This window comes from Trachurus trachurus (genome assembly GCF_905171665.1).
Source record: "Trachurus trachurus genome assembly, chromosome: 22".
Lineage (NCBI taxonomy): Eukaryota > Metazoa > Chordata > Actinopteri > Carangiformes > Carangidae > Trachurus > Trachurus trachurus.
Genome location: NC_139907.1, coordinates 10595054 through 10611555, shown reverse-complemented (window position 1 = coordinate 10611555; position 16502 = coordinate 10595054). Strand labels below are relative to the sequence as shown.

Here is a 16502-nt window from a genome sequence, read left to right as displayed (position 1 = left end):
AGCTTTTGTCAAAAACAAAATGAAAGTTAAAGTTACAATTTAGATCAATAGCAATAATTTATTGAGACATGAAAATCATACATTGATATATATGTATATATTTATATATATATGTATTTATTCCCCCCCTTTATTTTAGTGTGTAGGGCATAGTGCAATAGGACACAGATGCGCCACCTACTGGTTTATTTTATTACAACTTTCTCATCACACTAGAGGAAAACCAGCCAGCAGCTGACTGCTTAATAATTTTCAGGATGAAAATACATGAATCAATGCATATTTCTTTAAATTTATGGGCAACCTTGAAGGCATTTCAAGGTTTAGAGCTCAAGTGGCAGAACTGTAACCACCAGTAGCCCTGAACACCCAGAAGAGACCACAACAATGCACCTTCCCACAGTTTAGCCCTGAAGTTGCAGCATCCAGGATAATTTGGTCTCTGTGGTGTCTTTGCCACAGACTCCATCCATTCTTGTCTGGCGCGTCCTGCTGCAGTTTGTGTGTCTGTGTGTGTGTCTGTGTGTATGTGCAGTCTGCTCAGCTTGAGCCTCAGTCTTTCTTGTTCTGCCTGGATCGCTGCTGCTCCTGATAGTCTTTGGAGTCTTCCCAGGGACGAGGACCACGGATGTTCCTCCACTCATCCAATTTCAACTCCTTTATTTTCTGCAGAAAAAGAAGAAAAACATTAAGTGGGTTAAGAGGTTTACGCTTCAGTATGCTGAAATTAAAAAGTTTCTGCAATTTTATTAAATCAATAATCTGATGCTCAGTTTCCACTTGTCTTCCAGAATAAACTATAAATTAGTAGTTATCCCCAGATTTAAGTGATATCATATAGGAAATCAGGTTTACATGCAATCAAAAGGTTGTAAAATGAAATAATATAAGATAAGATATTCTTTATTAGTCCCATGATGGAGGAACTTCTAGTACTGCAGCAGCAGACACCAATGACAAGAATAATAATTAAAAGAAAAACACAAAATAATGAAAACAAAGCAATAAAAAACAATATTTGTAAAATTGCCTGTAGAAAGATACATTTGCAAGTATTTCAGGAAAGTAAACAAAGAAAAGAAGAGAAAACAAGAGGATTATATCTCCACACTATTTATTTTGGGCTTGTGTCTAGACTTTTTCAGACCTGGGTCAAATTATATTTTTAAGTAACTGTAGTGTGTTGTAGTGCTGACGACAGGACTGTTCTTTATCTGGGTGTAAAATGTTCAGTGCTAATGTTACAGTGTGAAAAGCCCTGTAACTGGGCCATGTGATAACACCTGAGAAGACCCGGGGACACGGCAAAAAGATCTTTTTGTAGGATTTGATGACATCCTGAATAAGCACATATGGTTAACCAGCTACAGAACAGAACAGACAGAACAGGCTGGTTCCTTTCTCTCTTCTTCCCTCCCCAACACCTCCAAGGTCTCAAGCTGTCTCTCCTCACCGTGTACTCCTCCTCCAGCATAACTGGCTGCTTCTCGATGTTCACCTTAGACTCCAGTGAAGGATCCAGCTGAGAAAAGAGAGAATGGAGGAGAGAAATTTTAAACACATATATGGAGCTTTAGAGCAGGAATACACATTCATGACATCATACAAATGAAAGGAAGGAAGAGAAAGGCAAAGACGTGGAGCGGCTTCCTGTTTGAGTCTTGGATTAGGTTGGGTAAAAAAGGTATATACTGTATATTAGAGTTGAAAGAAATTACAAATTAAAAAAACTGGAACAAGGTTTGTGCGGTTACATCTTTGAACCGATGTGGTGAGAAGCCGCAGCAACCTCCCCTCTCTCCTTCGTGTAATCTTGTAGTCTTTCTTTAATGTATAAAAGATGACATCTGCAGAAGAGGTGAATACATTTTTCTTCCACAACCTTGTGTGGAAGACAAAAACTGAAGACTTTCATCATCTGTGTCAAAGTCAAACCTTCTTCAAACCTACAAAGAGGATCTAATTTAACCAGTTTTAGATTTATTCTTAATTTGGATGAAAATCACCAGGTTTAGTAAAAGTTAAGAATGAAATCTTGAGGGAGAGCGTTGAGTCCGATGGAGCTATCTGGGTTTTGCAATTCAAACTGATTTTGCCCCAGAATAGGACTGAAATGAATCCCATTCTGACTCATTACTTTTAATGAGTTCTAATATTTCATAGCAATAATGCTGCAGTTACTTGGGTGAATTATGAGTTTCATAATTCCATGACTGATTTTTAATTAGACCTACATACTACAGCAAAATAAATAATATATTGAAAACTTTGCAGCTTTTAGACTTGGGAATTTATTACCCAAGTAAGTAGCGTGATACCTGCTCTGGCGAGGTATTAACGCTACAATGCCAGCTGAGCAGCCTGAACCCCAACAACAAACTGGGAGCCTTAGGAGGCGAGGAAGTCTCACACTGAACCTGGACAGGGAAGAGAAACTGCCTTGAAGTTCATATCTGCCTGCAGGCTAAATTAAATCATTGACGAGAAAATGCAAATTGGATCACACAGTGACTTACTCTCAGACAGTGGTTTAAATGATTTAAAGTGGGGAAATGAGAACAAAACAAAAGGACCGGCTGATAACAGACCAATTAAGAACCAGAGGAGTGGTTTTAACCATGTGCATCTGACAACTGTTCAGATATCCCATGCATTCAATTACAAACACACACTCTTTAACACACACACACAAGGCAGAGATGAATCTCTCCTCCTCCAGAGTCAGAGAGGAGAGAGGCTCGTCAGAAGAGAGCGAGTGGTGGGGGCAGCTACACAGGCAGCGTGCCAGGGCCATGCTGCCCCCCACCCCCACACCCACACCTACCCCCCATCCCATCCCCTTTACTGTCTTCCACAGTCCAGTGCAGCTTCACATGGGCAGTAATAAGAAGAGATGCCCCTGCCATCTGGCTCCCACCCAGATGACATGCATCGGCGTTTGTCACAGTAAAATAGCACAAAACATCCCCTTCCCCTCGCAGCCAGCTCATCACATAGTAACGGCTTCTAATAAAGGGTGAGTCCTCTGTCATTTTAATGAATTGGGTCTGTCATTTAATGAATTATTGGAGCCTGTCCTCACTTCTTGCTCTTGTACTACTAACTCACTCTAAACGGGTTGCAAACGCCTCTCAGTGATGTTTGCCTGCAGTGATCTGAAATGGAAAGACATTTACGGTTTATAAAAAAAATATAAATAAATCTAAATTTCCCACATTGAGCTGGGAGATTCAAGCAGTGATGAGGAGAAAATGTTCGAAAGGTGACATCTGTAGATGTGAACCATTTTAGTACTGTGAACGTAAAATGAAATTTTCACCCTGAGGAGCAACTATTATTCTAACCACTAGGAGGAGTATTTACAAACAGACTACGGTACAGATGCTGCTGCCTTGACCCTGAAAGTGTGTATAATAATTCTGTTAAGCGTTTTCTATTCTAAACTTTTGTAATATTTATCATGCAATAGGTAAAATTTCATATTTTTACTACAAACCTTTCTTCTGATCTTCTGGGAATCATATCGGATTTGTGTAAACTCTCGCAGGCCGAAGGAGCCTCCAACTACCAGCAACTGAAATAACACCAAAAATATGTGTAGTTAGTTCATCAGAAATATTTTTTTAATGAACTATGTTCAGACTGTGCATGCCACAATACGGGAAATTTTCACAAGTTATGCAAGAAAAGCATTTGTGAACAGTAACTGGAACTGAAGACTATTGTTATGATGATTGATCATTATTTTCTTGCAGCAAATTTGTCGTTTACTTTTCATTTTATATTAACTACGAAATAAGACCAACAAACCAGGAAATTCTCATATTTCACAACCCACAACCATCAGATGTTGAAACCTGAGATATGAAATAATTATTCAATCAATTTTTGCAGCTCTTGTGGAGACAATACAGCACATGTTTTGACCTTTACCTTTACTTTACTTTACTTTACTTTACTTTACTTTACTTGACAAATCTGGACTTTATTACCCCAGACAAGCTAAAGATTCTTTCAAACACAGGTTCAGATTTATGAGACCTTTAGTCTATTAATAATAACAACGTGAAAGAAAATTAACCCTCCATTGCTTTATTCAGATCTAATCCACATCAGACCAGACCAGGTCCAGCTGATAAACTACTAAGCTTAGATGTGCAGAAAATAAAGTAACCAAACGAGAAAAAAACCCACCTCTATTGTGAAGCTCTGATCATATTATAATAACCTAAACAAAAGAATAAGCTAACACTTTGAAGTGTGACAGCAGCATGAAGTTACATGTTCATCTGTTAGCTAACAGACTCAGCTCTGCCTTTCTGTCATTATTATTTAGGCGAAGAAAATGTGATATAAAAGTTACTTACGAGCATCGGGACTCCATATCTGACCGTTTTGTTTTTCTGCAACGCCTTTAGGCTAAACATGATTATTATTTCCAGCTACTAGTCCATTTTACTGGTACAAACTGGGAACAGGTCACAGTCCAGGAAGCTTCTCTTGGAGCCGTTCCGACGGACTAAACTGTCCGGAGCGGCGCGAAGCCGGGAACAAACGTTCCGCCCTGCGTAGTAGTTTTTATGTGTGTGTTTGTCTCTTTATAAATGGACCTGGAGTTTAATAATAAAGTCTATCTATCTATCTATCTATCTATCTATCTATCTATCTATCTGTCTGTCTGTAGGACCAAAATACATGTTTTGTGTAGTCGAGAGAGTGATGTAAAAGTCCATATTATTTTTATTTTATAATATATTTCATTTATGGTTATTCTATTGAGTCAGTTTTTAGTCTACTGGGAAGATTATGTTTGATAATACAAACATTCATCGTCTTCCCTTTCCTCATTCTTTAAGTGATTTCAGTGTCGACATTAGAGTCACAACCAGTTACTCTACTGCTTAAAAAATGTGCAACATTTGTAATGTTTTCTTACCTTATTAGCATCCATTAGTTTCACTTCACACACCCATCTGTTAACACATCTAGGTATTTTCATTTGATTATGTGATTATGATAGATTTTTATGATGTCCTCTTCTAGGCCTTGTCTCTCTTGAAAAATACATTTCTATTTCAATTGGACGTTTGTCCCAGTAAAATAAAGAAACACAAGAATCATTCTACTTTATTAGGGCCTATCAACAAAGTACTATATGAGCAAAATACTCCAGAAACAGGGTGTGTCCGTTTTTTATAATCTAATAATAATTTACAGTAATTCACTTTTCACTTTAGTTTGCCTTTGGTGCTTTTTCTACCTTTTAAAGACAGTGGGGTACATCATGTTCTTTTATATGTCCCTATTGGTGCCTATTGTATAATATATATACTTATAACTACGTGATTGTGCGTTATGTGAACATTTTTCTATTGTGCATTTGTACAGCTCTAATGGCTCAGTGTTGTGCTTCGACTATCATTTGTCTGCATACTGAGAGGTGATGCTGGCCTCCTTTGATTGACAGGTTTTTTTCCCAGGTGCCTCTTACTTTCATATGCACAGTGCTGTTTGTCTGTATGATGTCTGCTGATGAAGGTCTGAGGCGGAATGACGTGTTGTGTTAATGAAGTTCAAGTATGTGCTGGATTCTTTGGTCTTCTTTTCAAGTCGATAGTCTTTGATCTGGCAGAGAGATTCTTTAAAAATTCATTGCACATTTACTGGTTAAAGCTGCGTAGGACTAAATCACAATACACCCTCAGATCAAAGGGACGTCTGCATTGTGTTGATGTTCATAATATATTATATATATATGTTATATATGTGGTCTGATTTTGTAGATTTGATACTTTTTTAATCTTTATTACCACAAATTACTCTGAACTCATCTGTAACTTTAAGACAAAGACAAGAAGGGGGCTGCAGAGTCAGCTACATGCACAAACTGTCAATGTGAATCCATGTGAATCCAAAAACTATAACCGATCCCTGCAGCAAACAGAGAATAAGAAGAGGAAGTATAGCAATTTTTCTTTATTACAATTTCTGTCTCTTATTTTCAATCAGGTGAAGAAAAATACCTTTTTTGTTCAGTATAATAAAATATGTTAACTTTATTCATTTTTATGAAGAAAAACAATGACAACAAGAAAATAAAAACAGAAACAAACATTTTTTTCTCTCTCCCTCTTTGTAAACCTGGAGAGCTGCTGCATTGCATGGGAAGCAAATACAACGGAGACAGAGTGTGAAGGAGCGGGGACGAGGCTGGACAGGTGGGAGGAGGAGAAGGAGGAGGAGGAGGAGGAGGAGGAAGGGGAGCAGGGGGAGGAGGAGACAGAGGATAATGACAAAAAGATAAGGCCAGAGACATACAAAAAATGAGCGTAGTAGGACAGGAGTGTGGTGACGGGGCAGTGGGAGAACGTGGCGGTGATCGGAGCAGGTAGGCTGGTGGTCCCAAGTCAGGACAACTGACAGAGTGTTCAGAGGTCGCTCTCTCCATACAGAGCGGTAGAGAACGACATGTAGTCGAGGGCTCCTGGCACGCCGTCGGGGCCGGTGTAAGGGGCCATGCGGGCGATGCAGTAGTCTGCCTGGTCTGGCGGCAGCTCCCGGCGCAGCTCGTCGGCTAAAATGAAGTTCTGTGGAGGATCGGAAAAATATTTAGACGTTAGGATTTATTACAAGTGCCAATCACACTCAGAATCAGTGCAGCTCTCAGCCACTCGTTGCACTTTGCGAGCTTGTCCAGATGAGTCAATTGTACTGTAGGACCTGAGAGCTGGAATAAATGAGTCACTGGCAAAGAAAGGCAAACACTGAGCGAGCTGAAGAGAAATACATATTTGTCTGAGAAGCTGACAGAACAAACCGCTGCTTAAATGTAATTTAATTAAACAGGTGACAAGGGCAGTGACTCAGATGGGATACTCCATTTCTATTGGATGTGTACATCAACTCATATTTTACCCTTTAGTTGCCATAAGTCTGTTTTTGGTGGCCTTAAAACTCTCGGAGTGACTTCCCACTAGTCAGCTGCAGGTATTTCTCTCTATCTGGATGGCAGATACTTACAAATATCTTATTTAGTCTCAAAACAGAGAAACATAAAACAAATTAATGGTAAAATCTCAAAATTTTACCATTCATTTGGCTTATGGCTACAAATAATGTATTCAATGTATTCACTTTTATAAGAAACATTATCAGACTTCAATGTAGATTGTAGTGGCTTTAAATGTGCTGTAGTCTTTACAGAATTTTTATTTTTACTTTGTTGCATCTTTGTCTACATAAAAACATTTTAAACAATCATCTCTTTCTGTGTTAATACCATTTTTCTTTTTATGTATAACCGTACCTTATCCCCTGCCAGAACTTTGAAGGAGGCCATCACTTGGTCGGCAGTGTCTGTGTCGGCCGTCTCGCGGGACATGAAGTCGATGAAGGCCTGGAAGGTGACGAGGCCCATCCTGTTGGGGTCCACTATGCTCATGATGCGGGAGAACTCGTTCTCACCCTGGAGGCAACAGAGAGGAACTGTGAAGCTGGGTAACCATGGTGACAGTCTGCACGGCAACGGACCGACACAACACAGCAAATGACTGGCATCCAACATACGGTGATCAAACTAAGGATAACTTATTACATGAGGACGTTTTAGAGTATTTTGAGGTGATACATATAATACATTAAATACATAGTAATCAATTTGTTCAATTCAAAATAAAATACAGTACATACATTGTTTTAAAACTGTAATCGAATTAAGAGTTACATCTATTTCTTATTTCCGGCTTGCCTCAGTCATCACACACAATCATACTTCCATACTTGAAGAGTGCTCATGGCTTTACCAGGTTGTAACCCATGGAGATAAGGCAGGTTTTGAAGTCTTCCGCATCCATGATTCCTGTTCTCTTCTACAAGGTCAGCGAGGGACAAACGAAAACAGGACAAGAAGAGAGAAAGAGAAAAGGAGAGGGTAGAGGAGAGGAGAGGAGAGGCAAGGATAGTGGAGGAAGTTATCGGAAAAAACAAAGGATTAACAAGGAGTGGAGTTTAGGAGGAGAGCCGCAACGATCCATTGATGGGAGGTTGCAAGGTGTGGGAAATTACAAGAGGAATTTAGACCAGAGGGATCAGCAGAGAAGATGGGTAAAGAGACAGAACAGAGGGGAAGAGAGAAATACAAGAAGGAAAAAGGTGCGAAAGAAAAAAAAAAAAGAGAAACCAGTTAAACCTCTAACCACGGGGCTGTGGCTACGTTTAAGTACCTGTGCATCGTTGGCGATATCGAAGCCCAGGCTGATCAGGCAGGCCTTGAACTCCTCCGCGCCCAGAGTGCCCGAGCGGTCCTGGGGTGTGGGAGGCCAGTGCCAGGCGATGCGTCGGGGCGGGGGGGCCACAGGCCATGCAGCAACACATACAGCGGTGTCAGTGACGGTGAGGAGGGGTGGGGTGGTGGTGGTGGTGGTGGTGATGGTGGTGGAGGTGGAGGATACGGGGGGAGTGGGGGGTAAGACGAGGAGGTAGGTGAGGTGGTGTTGGAGGAGGGTGGAGGGAGTGCACCATGCACGGGGTGGGGGGTGGAGGGGGTGAAGGGAGAGGGCCATGCACGAGGGATAGAAAACAGAGAACACAGTGCATATTCATTAGGACTGGCAGGTGAACACACGGTGGCAGCAGTGCTGCCATGCTGGGCGAGGGCATTCAGAGGCGTTAATGTGCAGTGTGGCAGGCAGACTACTGGGCCTTGTGGTGAGGTTATGTTATTCATATCGTCGATGGCACATGTACTTAAAAACACAAAATATGCTCCACATACAGTATATGCAAAGTATAAATCTCTTTACCTTTTTTTTTATGTATGGGCAAACCATGGAGCAAAATGCGTCGTAAAAACACATTTACAATCACATTCATGTTCCCACATACTCATATAACATACATGTATAAACACAGACTTGAGATTATTTTCACTATCAACTGATCTACCAATTATTTTCTTCATTTATCAATGAATGGCTGGTCTATAACAACAGCAATAAATACCCATAACCTGTTCACTGAGGGTTAACCGTCTCATTTTTGTTTTGACATCATATAAAGCTGTGAAATATTAAAAACATCACATTAGAGAAGTTGTGATTGTTTGTCAGTTGTGCCTTTAAAAAATAATTAACAAGTTCAACAAAATAGCTGCAATTAATTTTCAATAATTCTGTTTTCATCACTAATTTTCTGTTCATTAACTTCTGAGTAATTGTGTGATGGCATGTTGTGTCAGATTAACAGTCAGAGACCATTAGATTGTGTTTAACAATTATATAACATGTGGGAAAGCAGTAAATGCCTATGTGTGGAAAAACTAAAAACCTGTGAATGTTTGACGCAGTTATTTGAAAGAATAATTAAACGATTATTAAGAGTTGTTGATTAACTTTCTGTCAATGGACTAATCGTCTAGTCAGTTTCTTCAGCAATAAAATTCAGACAATCCAAGTCAATCTGAAGAAAATGAGTTATTTAAATGCACCTGGTGTCCAGATAAAACCATGGAGAATAAAACATGACACAAAGACACAAGCTCAGACCCACACATGACTGCCTGTGGGCTGAGATCGTCCACCTCAGGTATTGATTAACAATACAGCAGCTCTGGAAGAATGCGTGAGGTAATGGTGGAGTCAGCAGGAGAGCTGGTGGGGTGAGGAGGAGCATGAGGAGGAGGAGGAGGAGGAGGAGGAGGAGGAGGAGGAGAGGGAGCTAAATAAACTCCTCCATAATTGGTGCTGTTTCTGACATCGTGAGCCCCAGTATAAACACAGAGGTCTGGGGGGTGGGAGGGTGGGGCGAAGACGGAGGGTTTTATAGAAACTGCCTTCAATGGGAAGATACTGTGACAAGACCTATGATATAAACTAGAGTCTTAAAATTTCCATCCTATCTGCTCTGTTTCATTTCTATTTAGACGTTTTTGTACTTCACAATAAAATGATTTCATCGGTGCGTGAGTCTGACTCTAGCTCTTTAACGGTCACTCCACATGATGCATATCACACGCACGCTGCTCTCTCTGCACTCCCCCTGTTTTCTGGTTAAAGGGTCGATAAAGGACGTTAGCCACACCTCGAGCAACATGGAAGGACAAAACCCAGACATGATACATTCTCACCTTAACGTCTTCGTTTTGCAGATGTGGTCTGAATATTTAAAAAAGACAAACTTGTGACCACATACAGCAGAAACTGATGCATATTATCTTTCAACGAATAGTTTGAGAAATACACTTAATCACTTTCTCGGAAAAAGTTCAATAACAAGGAACAGGAAATAGTCTGGTACAAAAAAAAACATAAAACTACAAATTGCTGCTTTTCAACTATTTAAATTTCAATAGGTGCTAGTAAGCAGCTTTAATCATTTTTTGACAGAGCTGGACTAAGAGTTTCCTTTCTTCTAAACTAAGCTAACAATCTGATGGCTTCAGTCTTACATGTAACGGGTGGTGATCTTACTACCAGTTGATCCGACCACTTAACTCTCAGTTAAGAGTGAAGTAACATTCCCCAAACTTTTCCTATTTCAGTCTCACTCTACAGCACATCTGTGAGCCAAGACCCAAATTCGACCGCCTTGACTGTAAAAGAGCATCGTCACCTCTCTGCTTTGTGTCTGCGCAGTGACTCAGTGCGAGTACTGACCCTGTCGAAGTGATTGAAGGAAGCCCGGAACTCGTTCAGCTGCTCCTGGGTGATGCCCTTGGCGTCTCGCGTCAAGATCTGGTTCTCGATTTCATTGATGGTGCGGGCGATGGTGGTGAGTAGCTGCTCCCAGCCCACACGGATGTGCTGCAGAGGAGAGAGAGAGAGGAGTTAAAGGAGGATGAGATGGAGAGTAGAAGTACCCTCAGGTGCATTCGATTCAGATTTACCTCTGGGTCTAACTGTGGCTGTGAATGACGTGTTATTTGTTTTATCATGAATTATGTCTGACATTGCCTCTAACGTGAATAAAAAATCATCACATTGGCATCTAGTAAACATTTTAGATTTCAAGAGCTCTGATTATGCTCAGTCAGGAATTTGGCTGCTCCTCTGCCACCATCTTCCCTCACAGTGGAAAAGTAATTCAGTACAAAATGACGACAGCCTGTTATTCAGCTGTATCCTATTGTTCAACAGCTTGAGCAACTATAGAATAAACTAATACTCTATATTTCTGCCAATAAGTCTGGTGCCAAGACAAAAACCAGCAGCTTTCTTCAGAAGATGTAAATCTTTAAATACTTTTACAGATATAAACTACATTCCTGAAACAGCTGGACACTGTAGTTTTGAATAAACTTTACTCAAATAGGAGTAAATATTGCCTTTGTTGGGGACTCTGTATACTATATATCCACATTTGAGGACAGCAGCAGGATGTTTTATTTAGTAGAGTGTCAAAAGGAATGAACATACATGTCCATGGTAAAATAGTGTGACTCATTTATGAGATATCATGATATATATCAGTTTTGGATGTAAAAACTGTCTGTTACTTGCTGGTTTTGGTCTCTTTATGGGTTTTAAGTAAAAAGAAAAACTGAAAACCGAATATCACTTATCTTTTAAATGATCTAACATTGGTTAAATCACAACAGATAGGGCATGAGAGGTCACCCAGCAAATATGCAGCATGTAATCCAGTCAGAAATATCACTTTCTAATTCAATTCAATTTACAATGTCGAAATTGCTTTTGTCTCTTCACCAGAGTCGTCATACAGCAGCCGATTCCAGACACACCCACACAACAGCTTTGAAGACGCTTCTGTTGTTGTGCAGGGTGTCTGATTCATATGAATTAGTTTGGCCAGTAAAAAACCCTTCTTGGCAGACAAGGGCTTCAGAGTTAAGCACTTGGCTGATGAGCCGAAAAGTTAATTTTGTACGCTGGGCGCTCGATGGTGTGGTGCCATGTCAGAAAAGTTCTGTATTAAAACTCTTGAAGACTTTCCTGTGGTCGTCTTCACAAGCCGCCACCCATTGTTTTCTACTTTGTGGTGAACCACAACCATCTGACACCGAGGCGCCGTTCAACACAGCGTAAAGTATTTGCCGGACACAGCCAGGTCAGACGGACACGGACAGAAGCGAAGTTGGACATTCTGCAGAAATCTCTGTTTTTCTTTCACATGTTTGACTTTTACTTGTGTTGAGGCCTTAAATTCAGGTTTTACCTCCATGGTGTAGTTGGTGTGCTTGTTGTCAAAGATGAGAGCTTCCTGAATGAGCTGGTGGTCTCCCTCCAGCTGGTCGATCTTTGGCTTGTAGTTGACGATGCTCTTCTCGTACTGTCGTAGGTGCGTGAGCTGGTCCTCCAGGGTGCCGTGCATCTCGATGGAGATGCGGCCGATTTCCTGCAGCGACGCATGACGAGAATATACAAATGAACTGCCTGGTTTTCACACCGAATTCTCTGCATTTCACTTGTTTTTAAACTTTGTGGTGGGTGATTAAACCTAAAAACCTGGCCTCTCTCTGAACTTGTTCAATCATCATTAAACGTCTTTCTGCCTCTGGTCATACTGACCTCCATCTTGGTCTGGATCCAGGGCCCGATGACATTGGCCTGATTGGCAAATTGTCTGCGCAGACGCTCGTTGTTCTGCTGCCGGGCGTGCTCCTCAATCAGAGCCTGGTCGCGCTGAGGCACCAGCTGCCTGACCTACAGCGGGGCGGGGAACACATTTCAAAGTGTTCAAATGAATGAAAAATACAAAAACCGAACAAGAAACTGTTGGATTTGATTTAAAAATTCAACATAAGATTAAATTATTATTCATTTTTCCCTGCTTGGGATTGATTTTATTACCTTGTCCCATTTGGCGTTAATCTCCTGTGGGTTGATGGTGGTGTAGGGGTTGGTGCCGGCCATATTCACATGGTAGGTCTGCACAATCTTGGCAATCTCGTTGTGGATGCCCAGGATGGCCTGGCGCTCTTTGTCGGCCTCTGGGAGCGTGGCTTTGAACTGCTCATGGGCTGAGCTTAATCCCTGAGACGCAAAGACATCAAGATATTTAATAAATATGTAAATCACAACATTAAAAGGTTATCATGAAAAAGATCTCACTTCCTTCCTCCTCTTGATTTTCATCTTATGAAAACTCCAAACAACCCAGTGAGAGAGCCGGTGTATGTATTTAAAGTGATCAAATCTAACTAAACACACACTCGTATCATCTGTGCGTTAACTACATAAACATGAGTAATCCATTTCCTTCCCGCGGGTCCCTAATTTACATTCGACTTTAAGCAGAGAGTTTAAAGTCTGACATTTTGGGAAATAGGTTTATTCCTTTGAGTTCGATAAGAAGATCAATATCTCTCTTATATCTGTCTGTTTAATGCAAAGTTAAAGTGAACTAGTCAAAGTGTAAAAACAATTTGCAGCTTGTGCCAGACTTTTTTTTTTGGCCTTACTCAACTACCTTAATTAAACAATACAATCAGTTCGCTTTAGCAGTGCAGCTTGCCTTTGGGCCATTGCCATAATCCCGATAGTCATAGCAGTAGGTTTGTTACCTTTAATTCTCGGTGCAAGCTATTTTTAGAACGTGACGTATTTTATATAACATCACACTCGCTCTTTCCAGGGTAAACAAAGTCCTGTCTGTTCCTCCCTGTCAGTTCTGTCCGTGCTCACCTGGATTTCTTCGATGGTGTGGACGATAAAGGTATCCTGCAGGTCCTCCATGGCGCCCTCCATCCAGTTGTTGAATGGAGCCGCTCTTTTGGCAAACTCAAGGTACAGTTGGTCGATGGTTTCAAGCAGTTTCTCAGTCCTCTGTTGAGCATAAATAAAAATGTTACCATACAAACTCACAGGTTTTTTATTGACCTTCAAAGCCTCACTGGGTGAAATTCAAGGATTTAGAGACAGTTCGGTTTTATTCACGATTCTTACAAAGAGCCAGCGCGTATAGATGGATTTGGGGGAGGTTATGTTATTTTACAGATAAAATCTTCAGATTTCAAAGGATCCTTGAGGCCAGCAGGAGCCCTGAAAATCACCCAGTCTCTTCACAGCTTCTCACTGTGCGGGAGAAGACTTTCATCTCTAAATGTGTAATTATTTCTGCTCCAAGCATCACCAAGAAGAAGAGGGGATTTAAAAGGAGGGATAGCGAAGAGACTGAATTCAGAAGTTAGAAATCAGACTTGTTTATTTTCAATCCTCTGAGGGTTTCCCAGAATCTTCCTTAGCCCTTCTCACCTGCAAAGCCTCACTACGTTTCTGGGTCAGAGCTCCCAGTGCGTCCCACTGGTCACAGATCCGCTGGCATCGGGCGTTTACACTGGGGGAGTCGTAGTAGTCCAGCTCACTGGAGCACAAACACACAAGAACAAAAAAGAACAAAAGAGACTTGTTATCGTAATGCTATAATTCCCAGTAAAGCCGACATCATTTGGCTGCTTTTGTAAAATCATCTTTCTTTGATGCACTTCAGGATCCAACTTTGTCATGGTGTGATATCTCAACGTTTTGTTTTTGCCGTTTTTGTGCTGTGAAATGTTTTTATGGATCCCTACAGGGTTTTCTTTGTGTCACTTGCAAGGTTTGTATTTCTTTAATATTCTTTTCATTTCTTATTGTGTTTAATTATTTACATCTTAGAATGTAGTGAAACTGAGCTCAAGAGAGTGACTTTTAAAGTTTATGGTTGATATTCTGAAAAGAATAAAGTTTGAGCTCGCCAACAACAGAGTGAGATGATCAATATGAGCTTGGAGGAGTCACGAAATTAGAAAAAAACAAAACCACCCTATGAATCTGAATCAGTTGAATAAATGTTCTAGATGCAAAAAGAAAATTCCCCGTGCTGTTGAGCCAGTAGATCTGTCCAACTCTCTATTGTCATCTCTTACTTTAACTCCTGTGCGATGGCTGCAATTTGCTCCACGCGGTCCTGATGTGCAGCCAGGTCACTCTCAAAGGCCTCGTGTTTCTTCAGCAGGGCCTTGATCTCCGACAGAGAGGCCGTCTCGTAGTCACGCTTCTGCAGCATGTCCTCCTTACCTGCAGGGGGGAGACACAGAAAATGTATCATCTCAGTTAAACGTACGCTGACATTATGTCTCGGTGTTGAGCTGTTTGAGACGGCAGTAACCACCAACACCTCAAACATGTAAATGTTTAAAGGCTGTAATTTCCATTTCCAATTCCACTGTGGCTTGAGGCACATGGCACTTAACAATGGAGCCTGCAGGATCTTTATGTCAGAGACCACGAGCCATTCTCAGCTGCTTTTAAAAATGTTCAGTACCTTCGGTCCAGGCTTCATGGATCGCTGCTTTCTGGCGGAACTTCTCCGCCAGGTGGTCGAGTCTTTCCAGCCTGCGAATCTCGTTTAGGAGCCACTCCTCGTAGCCTTTCTCTGCTCCCTCTAGATTTCCCCACGCGTTGTTAATGTCCTGTGTGATGCAACCGAGAACAGTCAAGTATTAATTCTTGCCAAAAACAGACAGAAATAAACAATGTCTACAAATAGCCAACATTTATTCAGTTTCCTGAGCAAAACATAATGTCATTTGTGTACATTTACTGAAATTGAACTAAAGCTAATCCCACTTTAACATCTTTGGCCAACAAAGAGAAACATAAACAACCTTCAAACACAACAATCTCATATCATCACCTTAATAAAAATTGATATGGTGATTTAGTTTGCCAACAGTCGTTTATTTACTTGGATGAATGTGCATCCAAGACTCACTCTGTTCTGGCCTCCACACACCAATGGAAATAAAACATCTGGCTCTTCAGCTGCTAAATGCCCCACTATGTCCAATCGCTAGTCGCTAAACTAGTCGTTTACAGTTGGACACTTTTTTTATTTTCAGGGATTTTCTACTGAAAACTGCTTCCTGCTGTGACATTTATGAGAGCTATGAGCCAGAAGAGACAATAAAACTGTGAATTGTGCCTGTAAAATCCAAAACTATTAGCTAAAATGTGCTAAAATGGTACCTGCAGCTGGGTAATAATTTTCTTTTGTGCAAGCTTATCTCTTGAAGAAAAAGTATTCACAGTCTGTGTCACTTAGCTAATCCAATGCTAAAAAGGCTGTTTGAATTTTCTTTGCTATTGTTATTTAGCCAATGTTAGCATTAACAGCTCTGAACTTACCAGTGTTTCCAAGAGTTTCAGTCATTAATATGTATATTATATACATACATATATACGTATATAATATAGCCTATACTACAGTATATACTGTATTTACCAGACAGTAGATTATAATACAATGTCTACAAAGAGCTACAGTGCATGCTAACTGGGCTGGAGCTAGCTGGTTAGCATCTTAACTTCAGAAGAAAATAAGTGATAAAAACAGAAATAAAACAAAAAAAAGTTTGTTTTCCCAACTGAAGATAGCTGTTGGTGAGAAAAGGAATGAAATTTGATGCTGAATTTGAAAACAAAAATATTGATTATCATGTAGGCTACCCTGTCATCCACTCTTGTAAATGTAAACAATGCCTTGCCCTTTGGGGGTTTGGATTT

The 16502-nt window shown here is 40.6% G+C and overlaps 2 protein-coding genes across 8 annotated transcripts in view; both read right to left on the bottom strand.

Annotated features, from left to right (window-relative positions):
- On the bottom strand, nucleotides 1–4525 carry cox16 (cytochrome c oxidase assembly factor COX16). Its single transcript, XM_083997790.1, has 4 exons — nucleotides 4368–4525; nucleotides 3497–3574; nucleotides 1454–1522; nucleotides 1–666 (listed from the first exon to the last, which is right to left on the bottom strand). The coding sequence occupies exons 1-4, from the start codon at nucleotides 4425–4427 to the stop codon at nucleotides 553–555; spliced, it is 321 nt and encodes a 106-aa protein (XP_083853916.1). The 5' UTR covers nucleotides 4428–4525; the 3' UTR covers nucleotides 1–552.
- Nucleotides 4526–5973: 1448 nt separating this feature from the next.
- The window catches only part of actn1 (actinin, alpha 1), a 56043-nt gene continuing 45514 nt past the window's right edge, over nucleotides 5974–16502 (bottom strand). For 2 of the 7 annotated variants that reach the window (XM_083997786.1, XM_083997787.1), the window contains exons 11-22: nucleotides 15262–15409; nucleotides 14864–15014; nucleotides 14211–14319; nucleotides 13641–13781; nucleotides 12807–12989; nucleotides 12525–12659; nucleotides 12172–12351; nucleotides 10653–10799; nucleotides 8223–8303; nucleotides 7803–7868; nucleotides 7307–7465; nucleotides 5974–6587 (exon numbers count right to left, since the gene is read on the bottom strand). In XM_083997786.1, coding sequence (XP_083853912.1) covers nucleotides 6429–6587; nucleotides 7307–7465; nucleotides 7803–7868; nucleotides 8223–8303; nucleotides 10653–10799; nucleotides 12172–12351; nucleotides 12525–12659; nucleotides 12807–12989; nucleotides 13641–13781; nucleotides 14211–14319; nucleotides 14864–15014; nucleotides 15262–15409 — 1659 coding nt within the window. In that variant the 3' untranslated portion in view covers nucleotides 5974–6428. Of the gene's footprint in view, nucleotides 6588–7306; nucleotides 7466–7802; nucleotides 7869–8222; nucleotides 8304–8561; nucleotides 10152–10652; nucleotides 10800–12171; nucleotides 12352–12524; nucleotides 12660–12806; nucleotides 12990–13640; nucleotides 13782–14210; nucleotides 14320–14863; nucleotides 15015–15261; nucleotides 15410–16502 lie in introns of those variants that run through there. The other 5 variants (XM_083997784.1, XM_083997788.1, XM_083997783.1 and 2 more) reach the window with 4 other exon arrangements.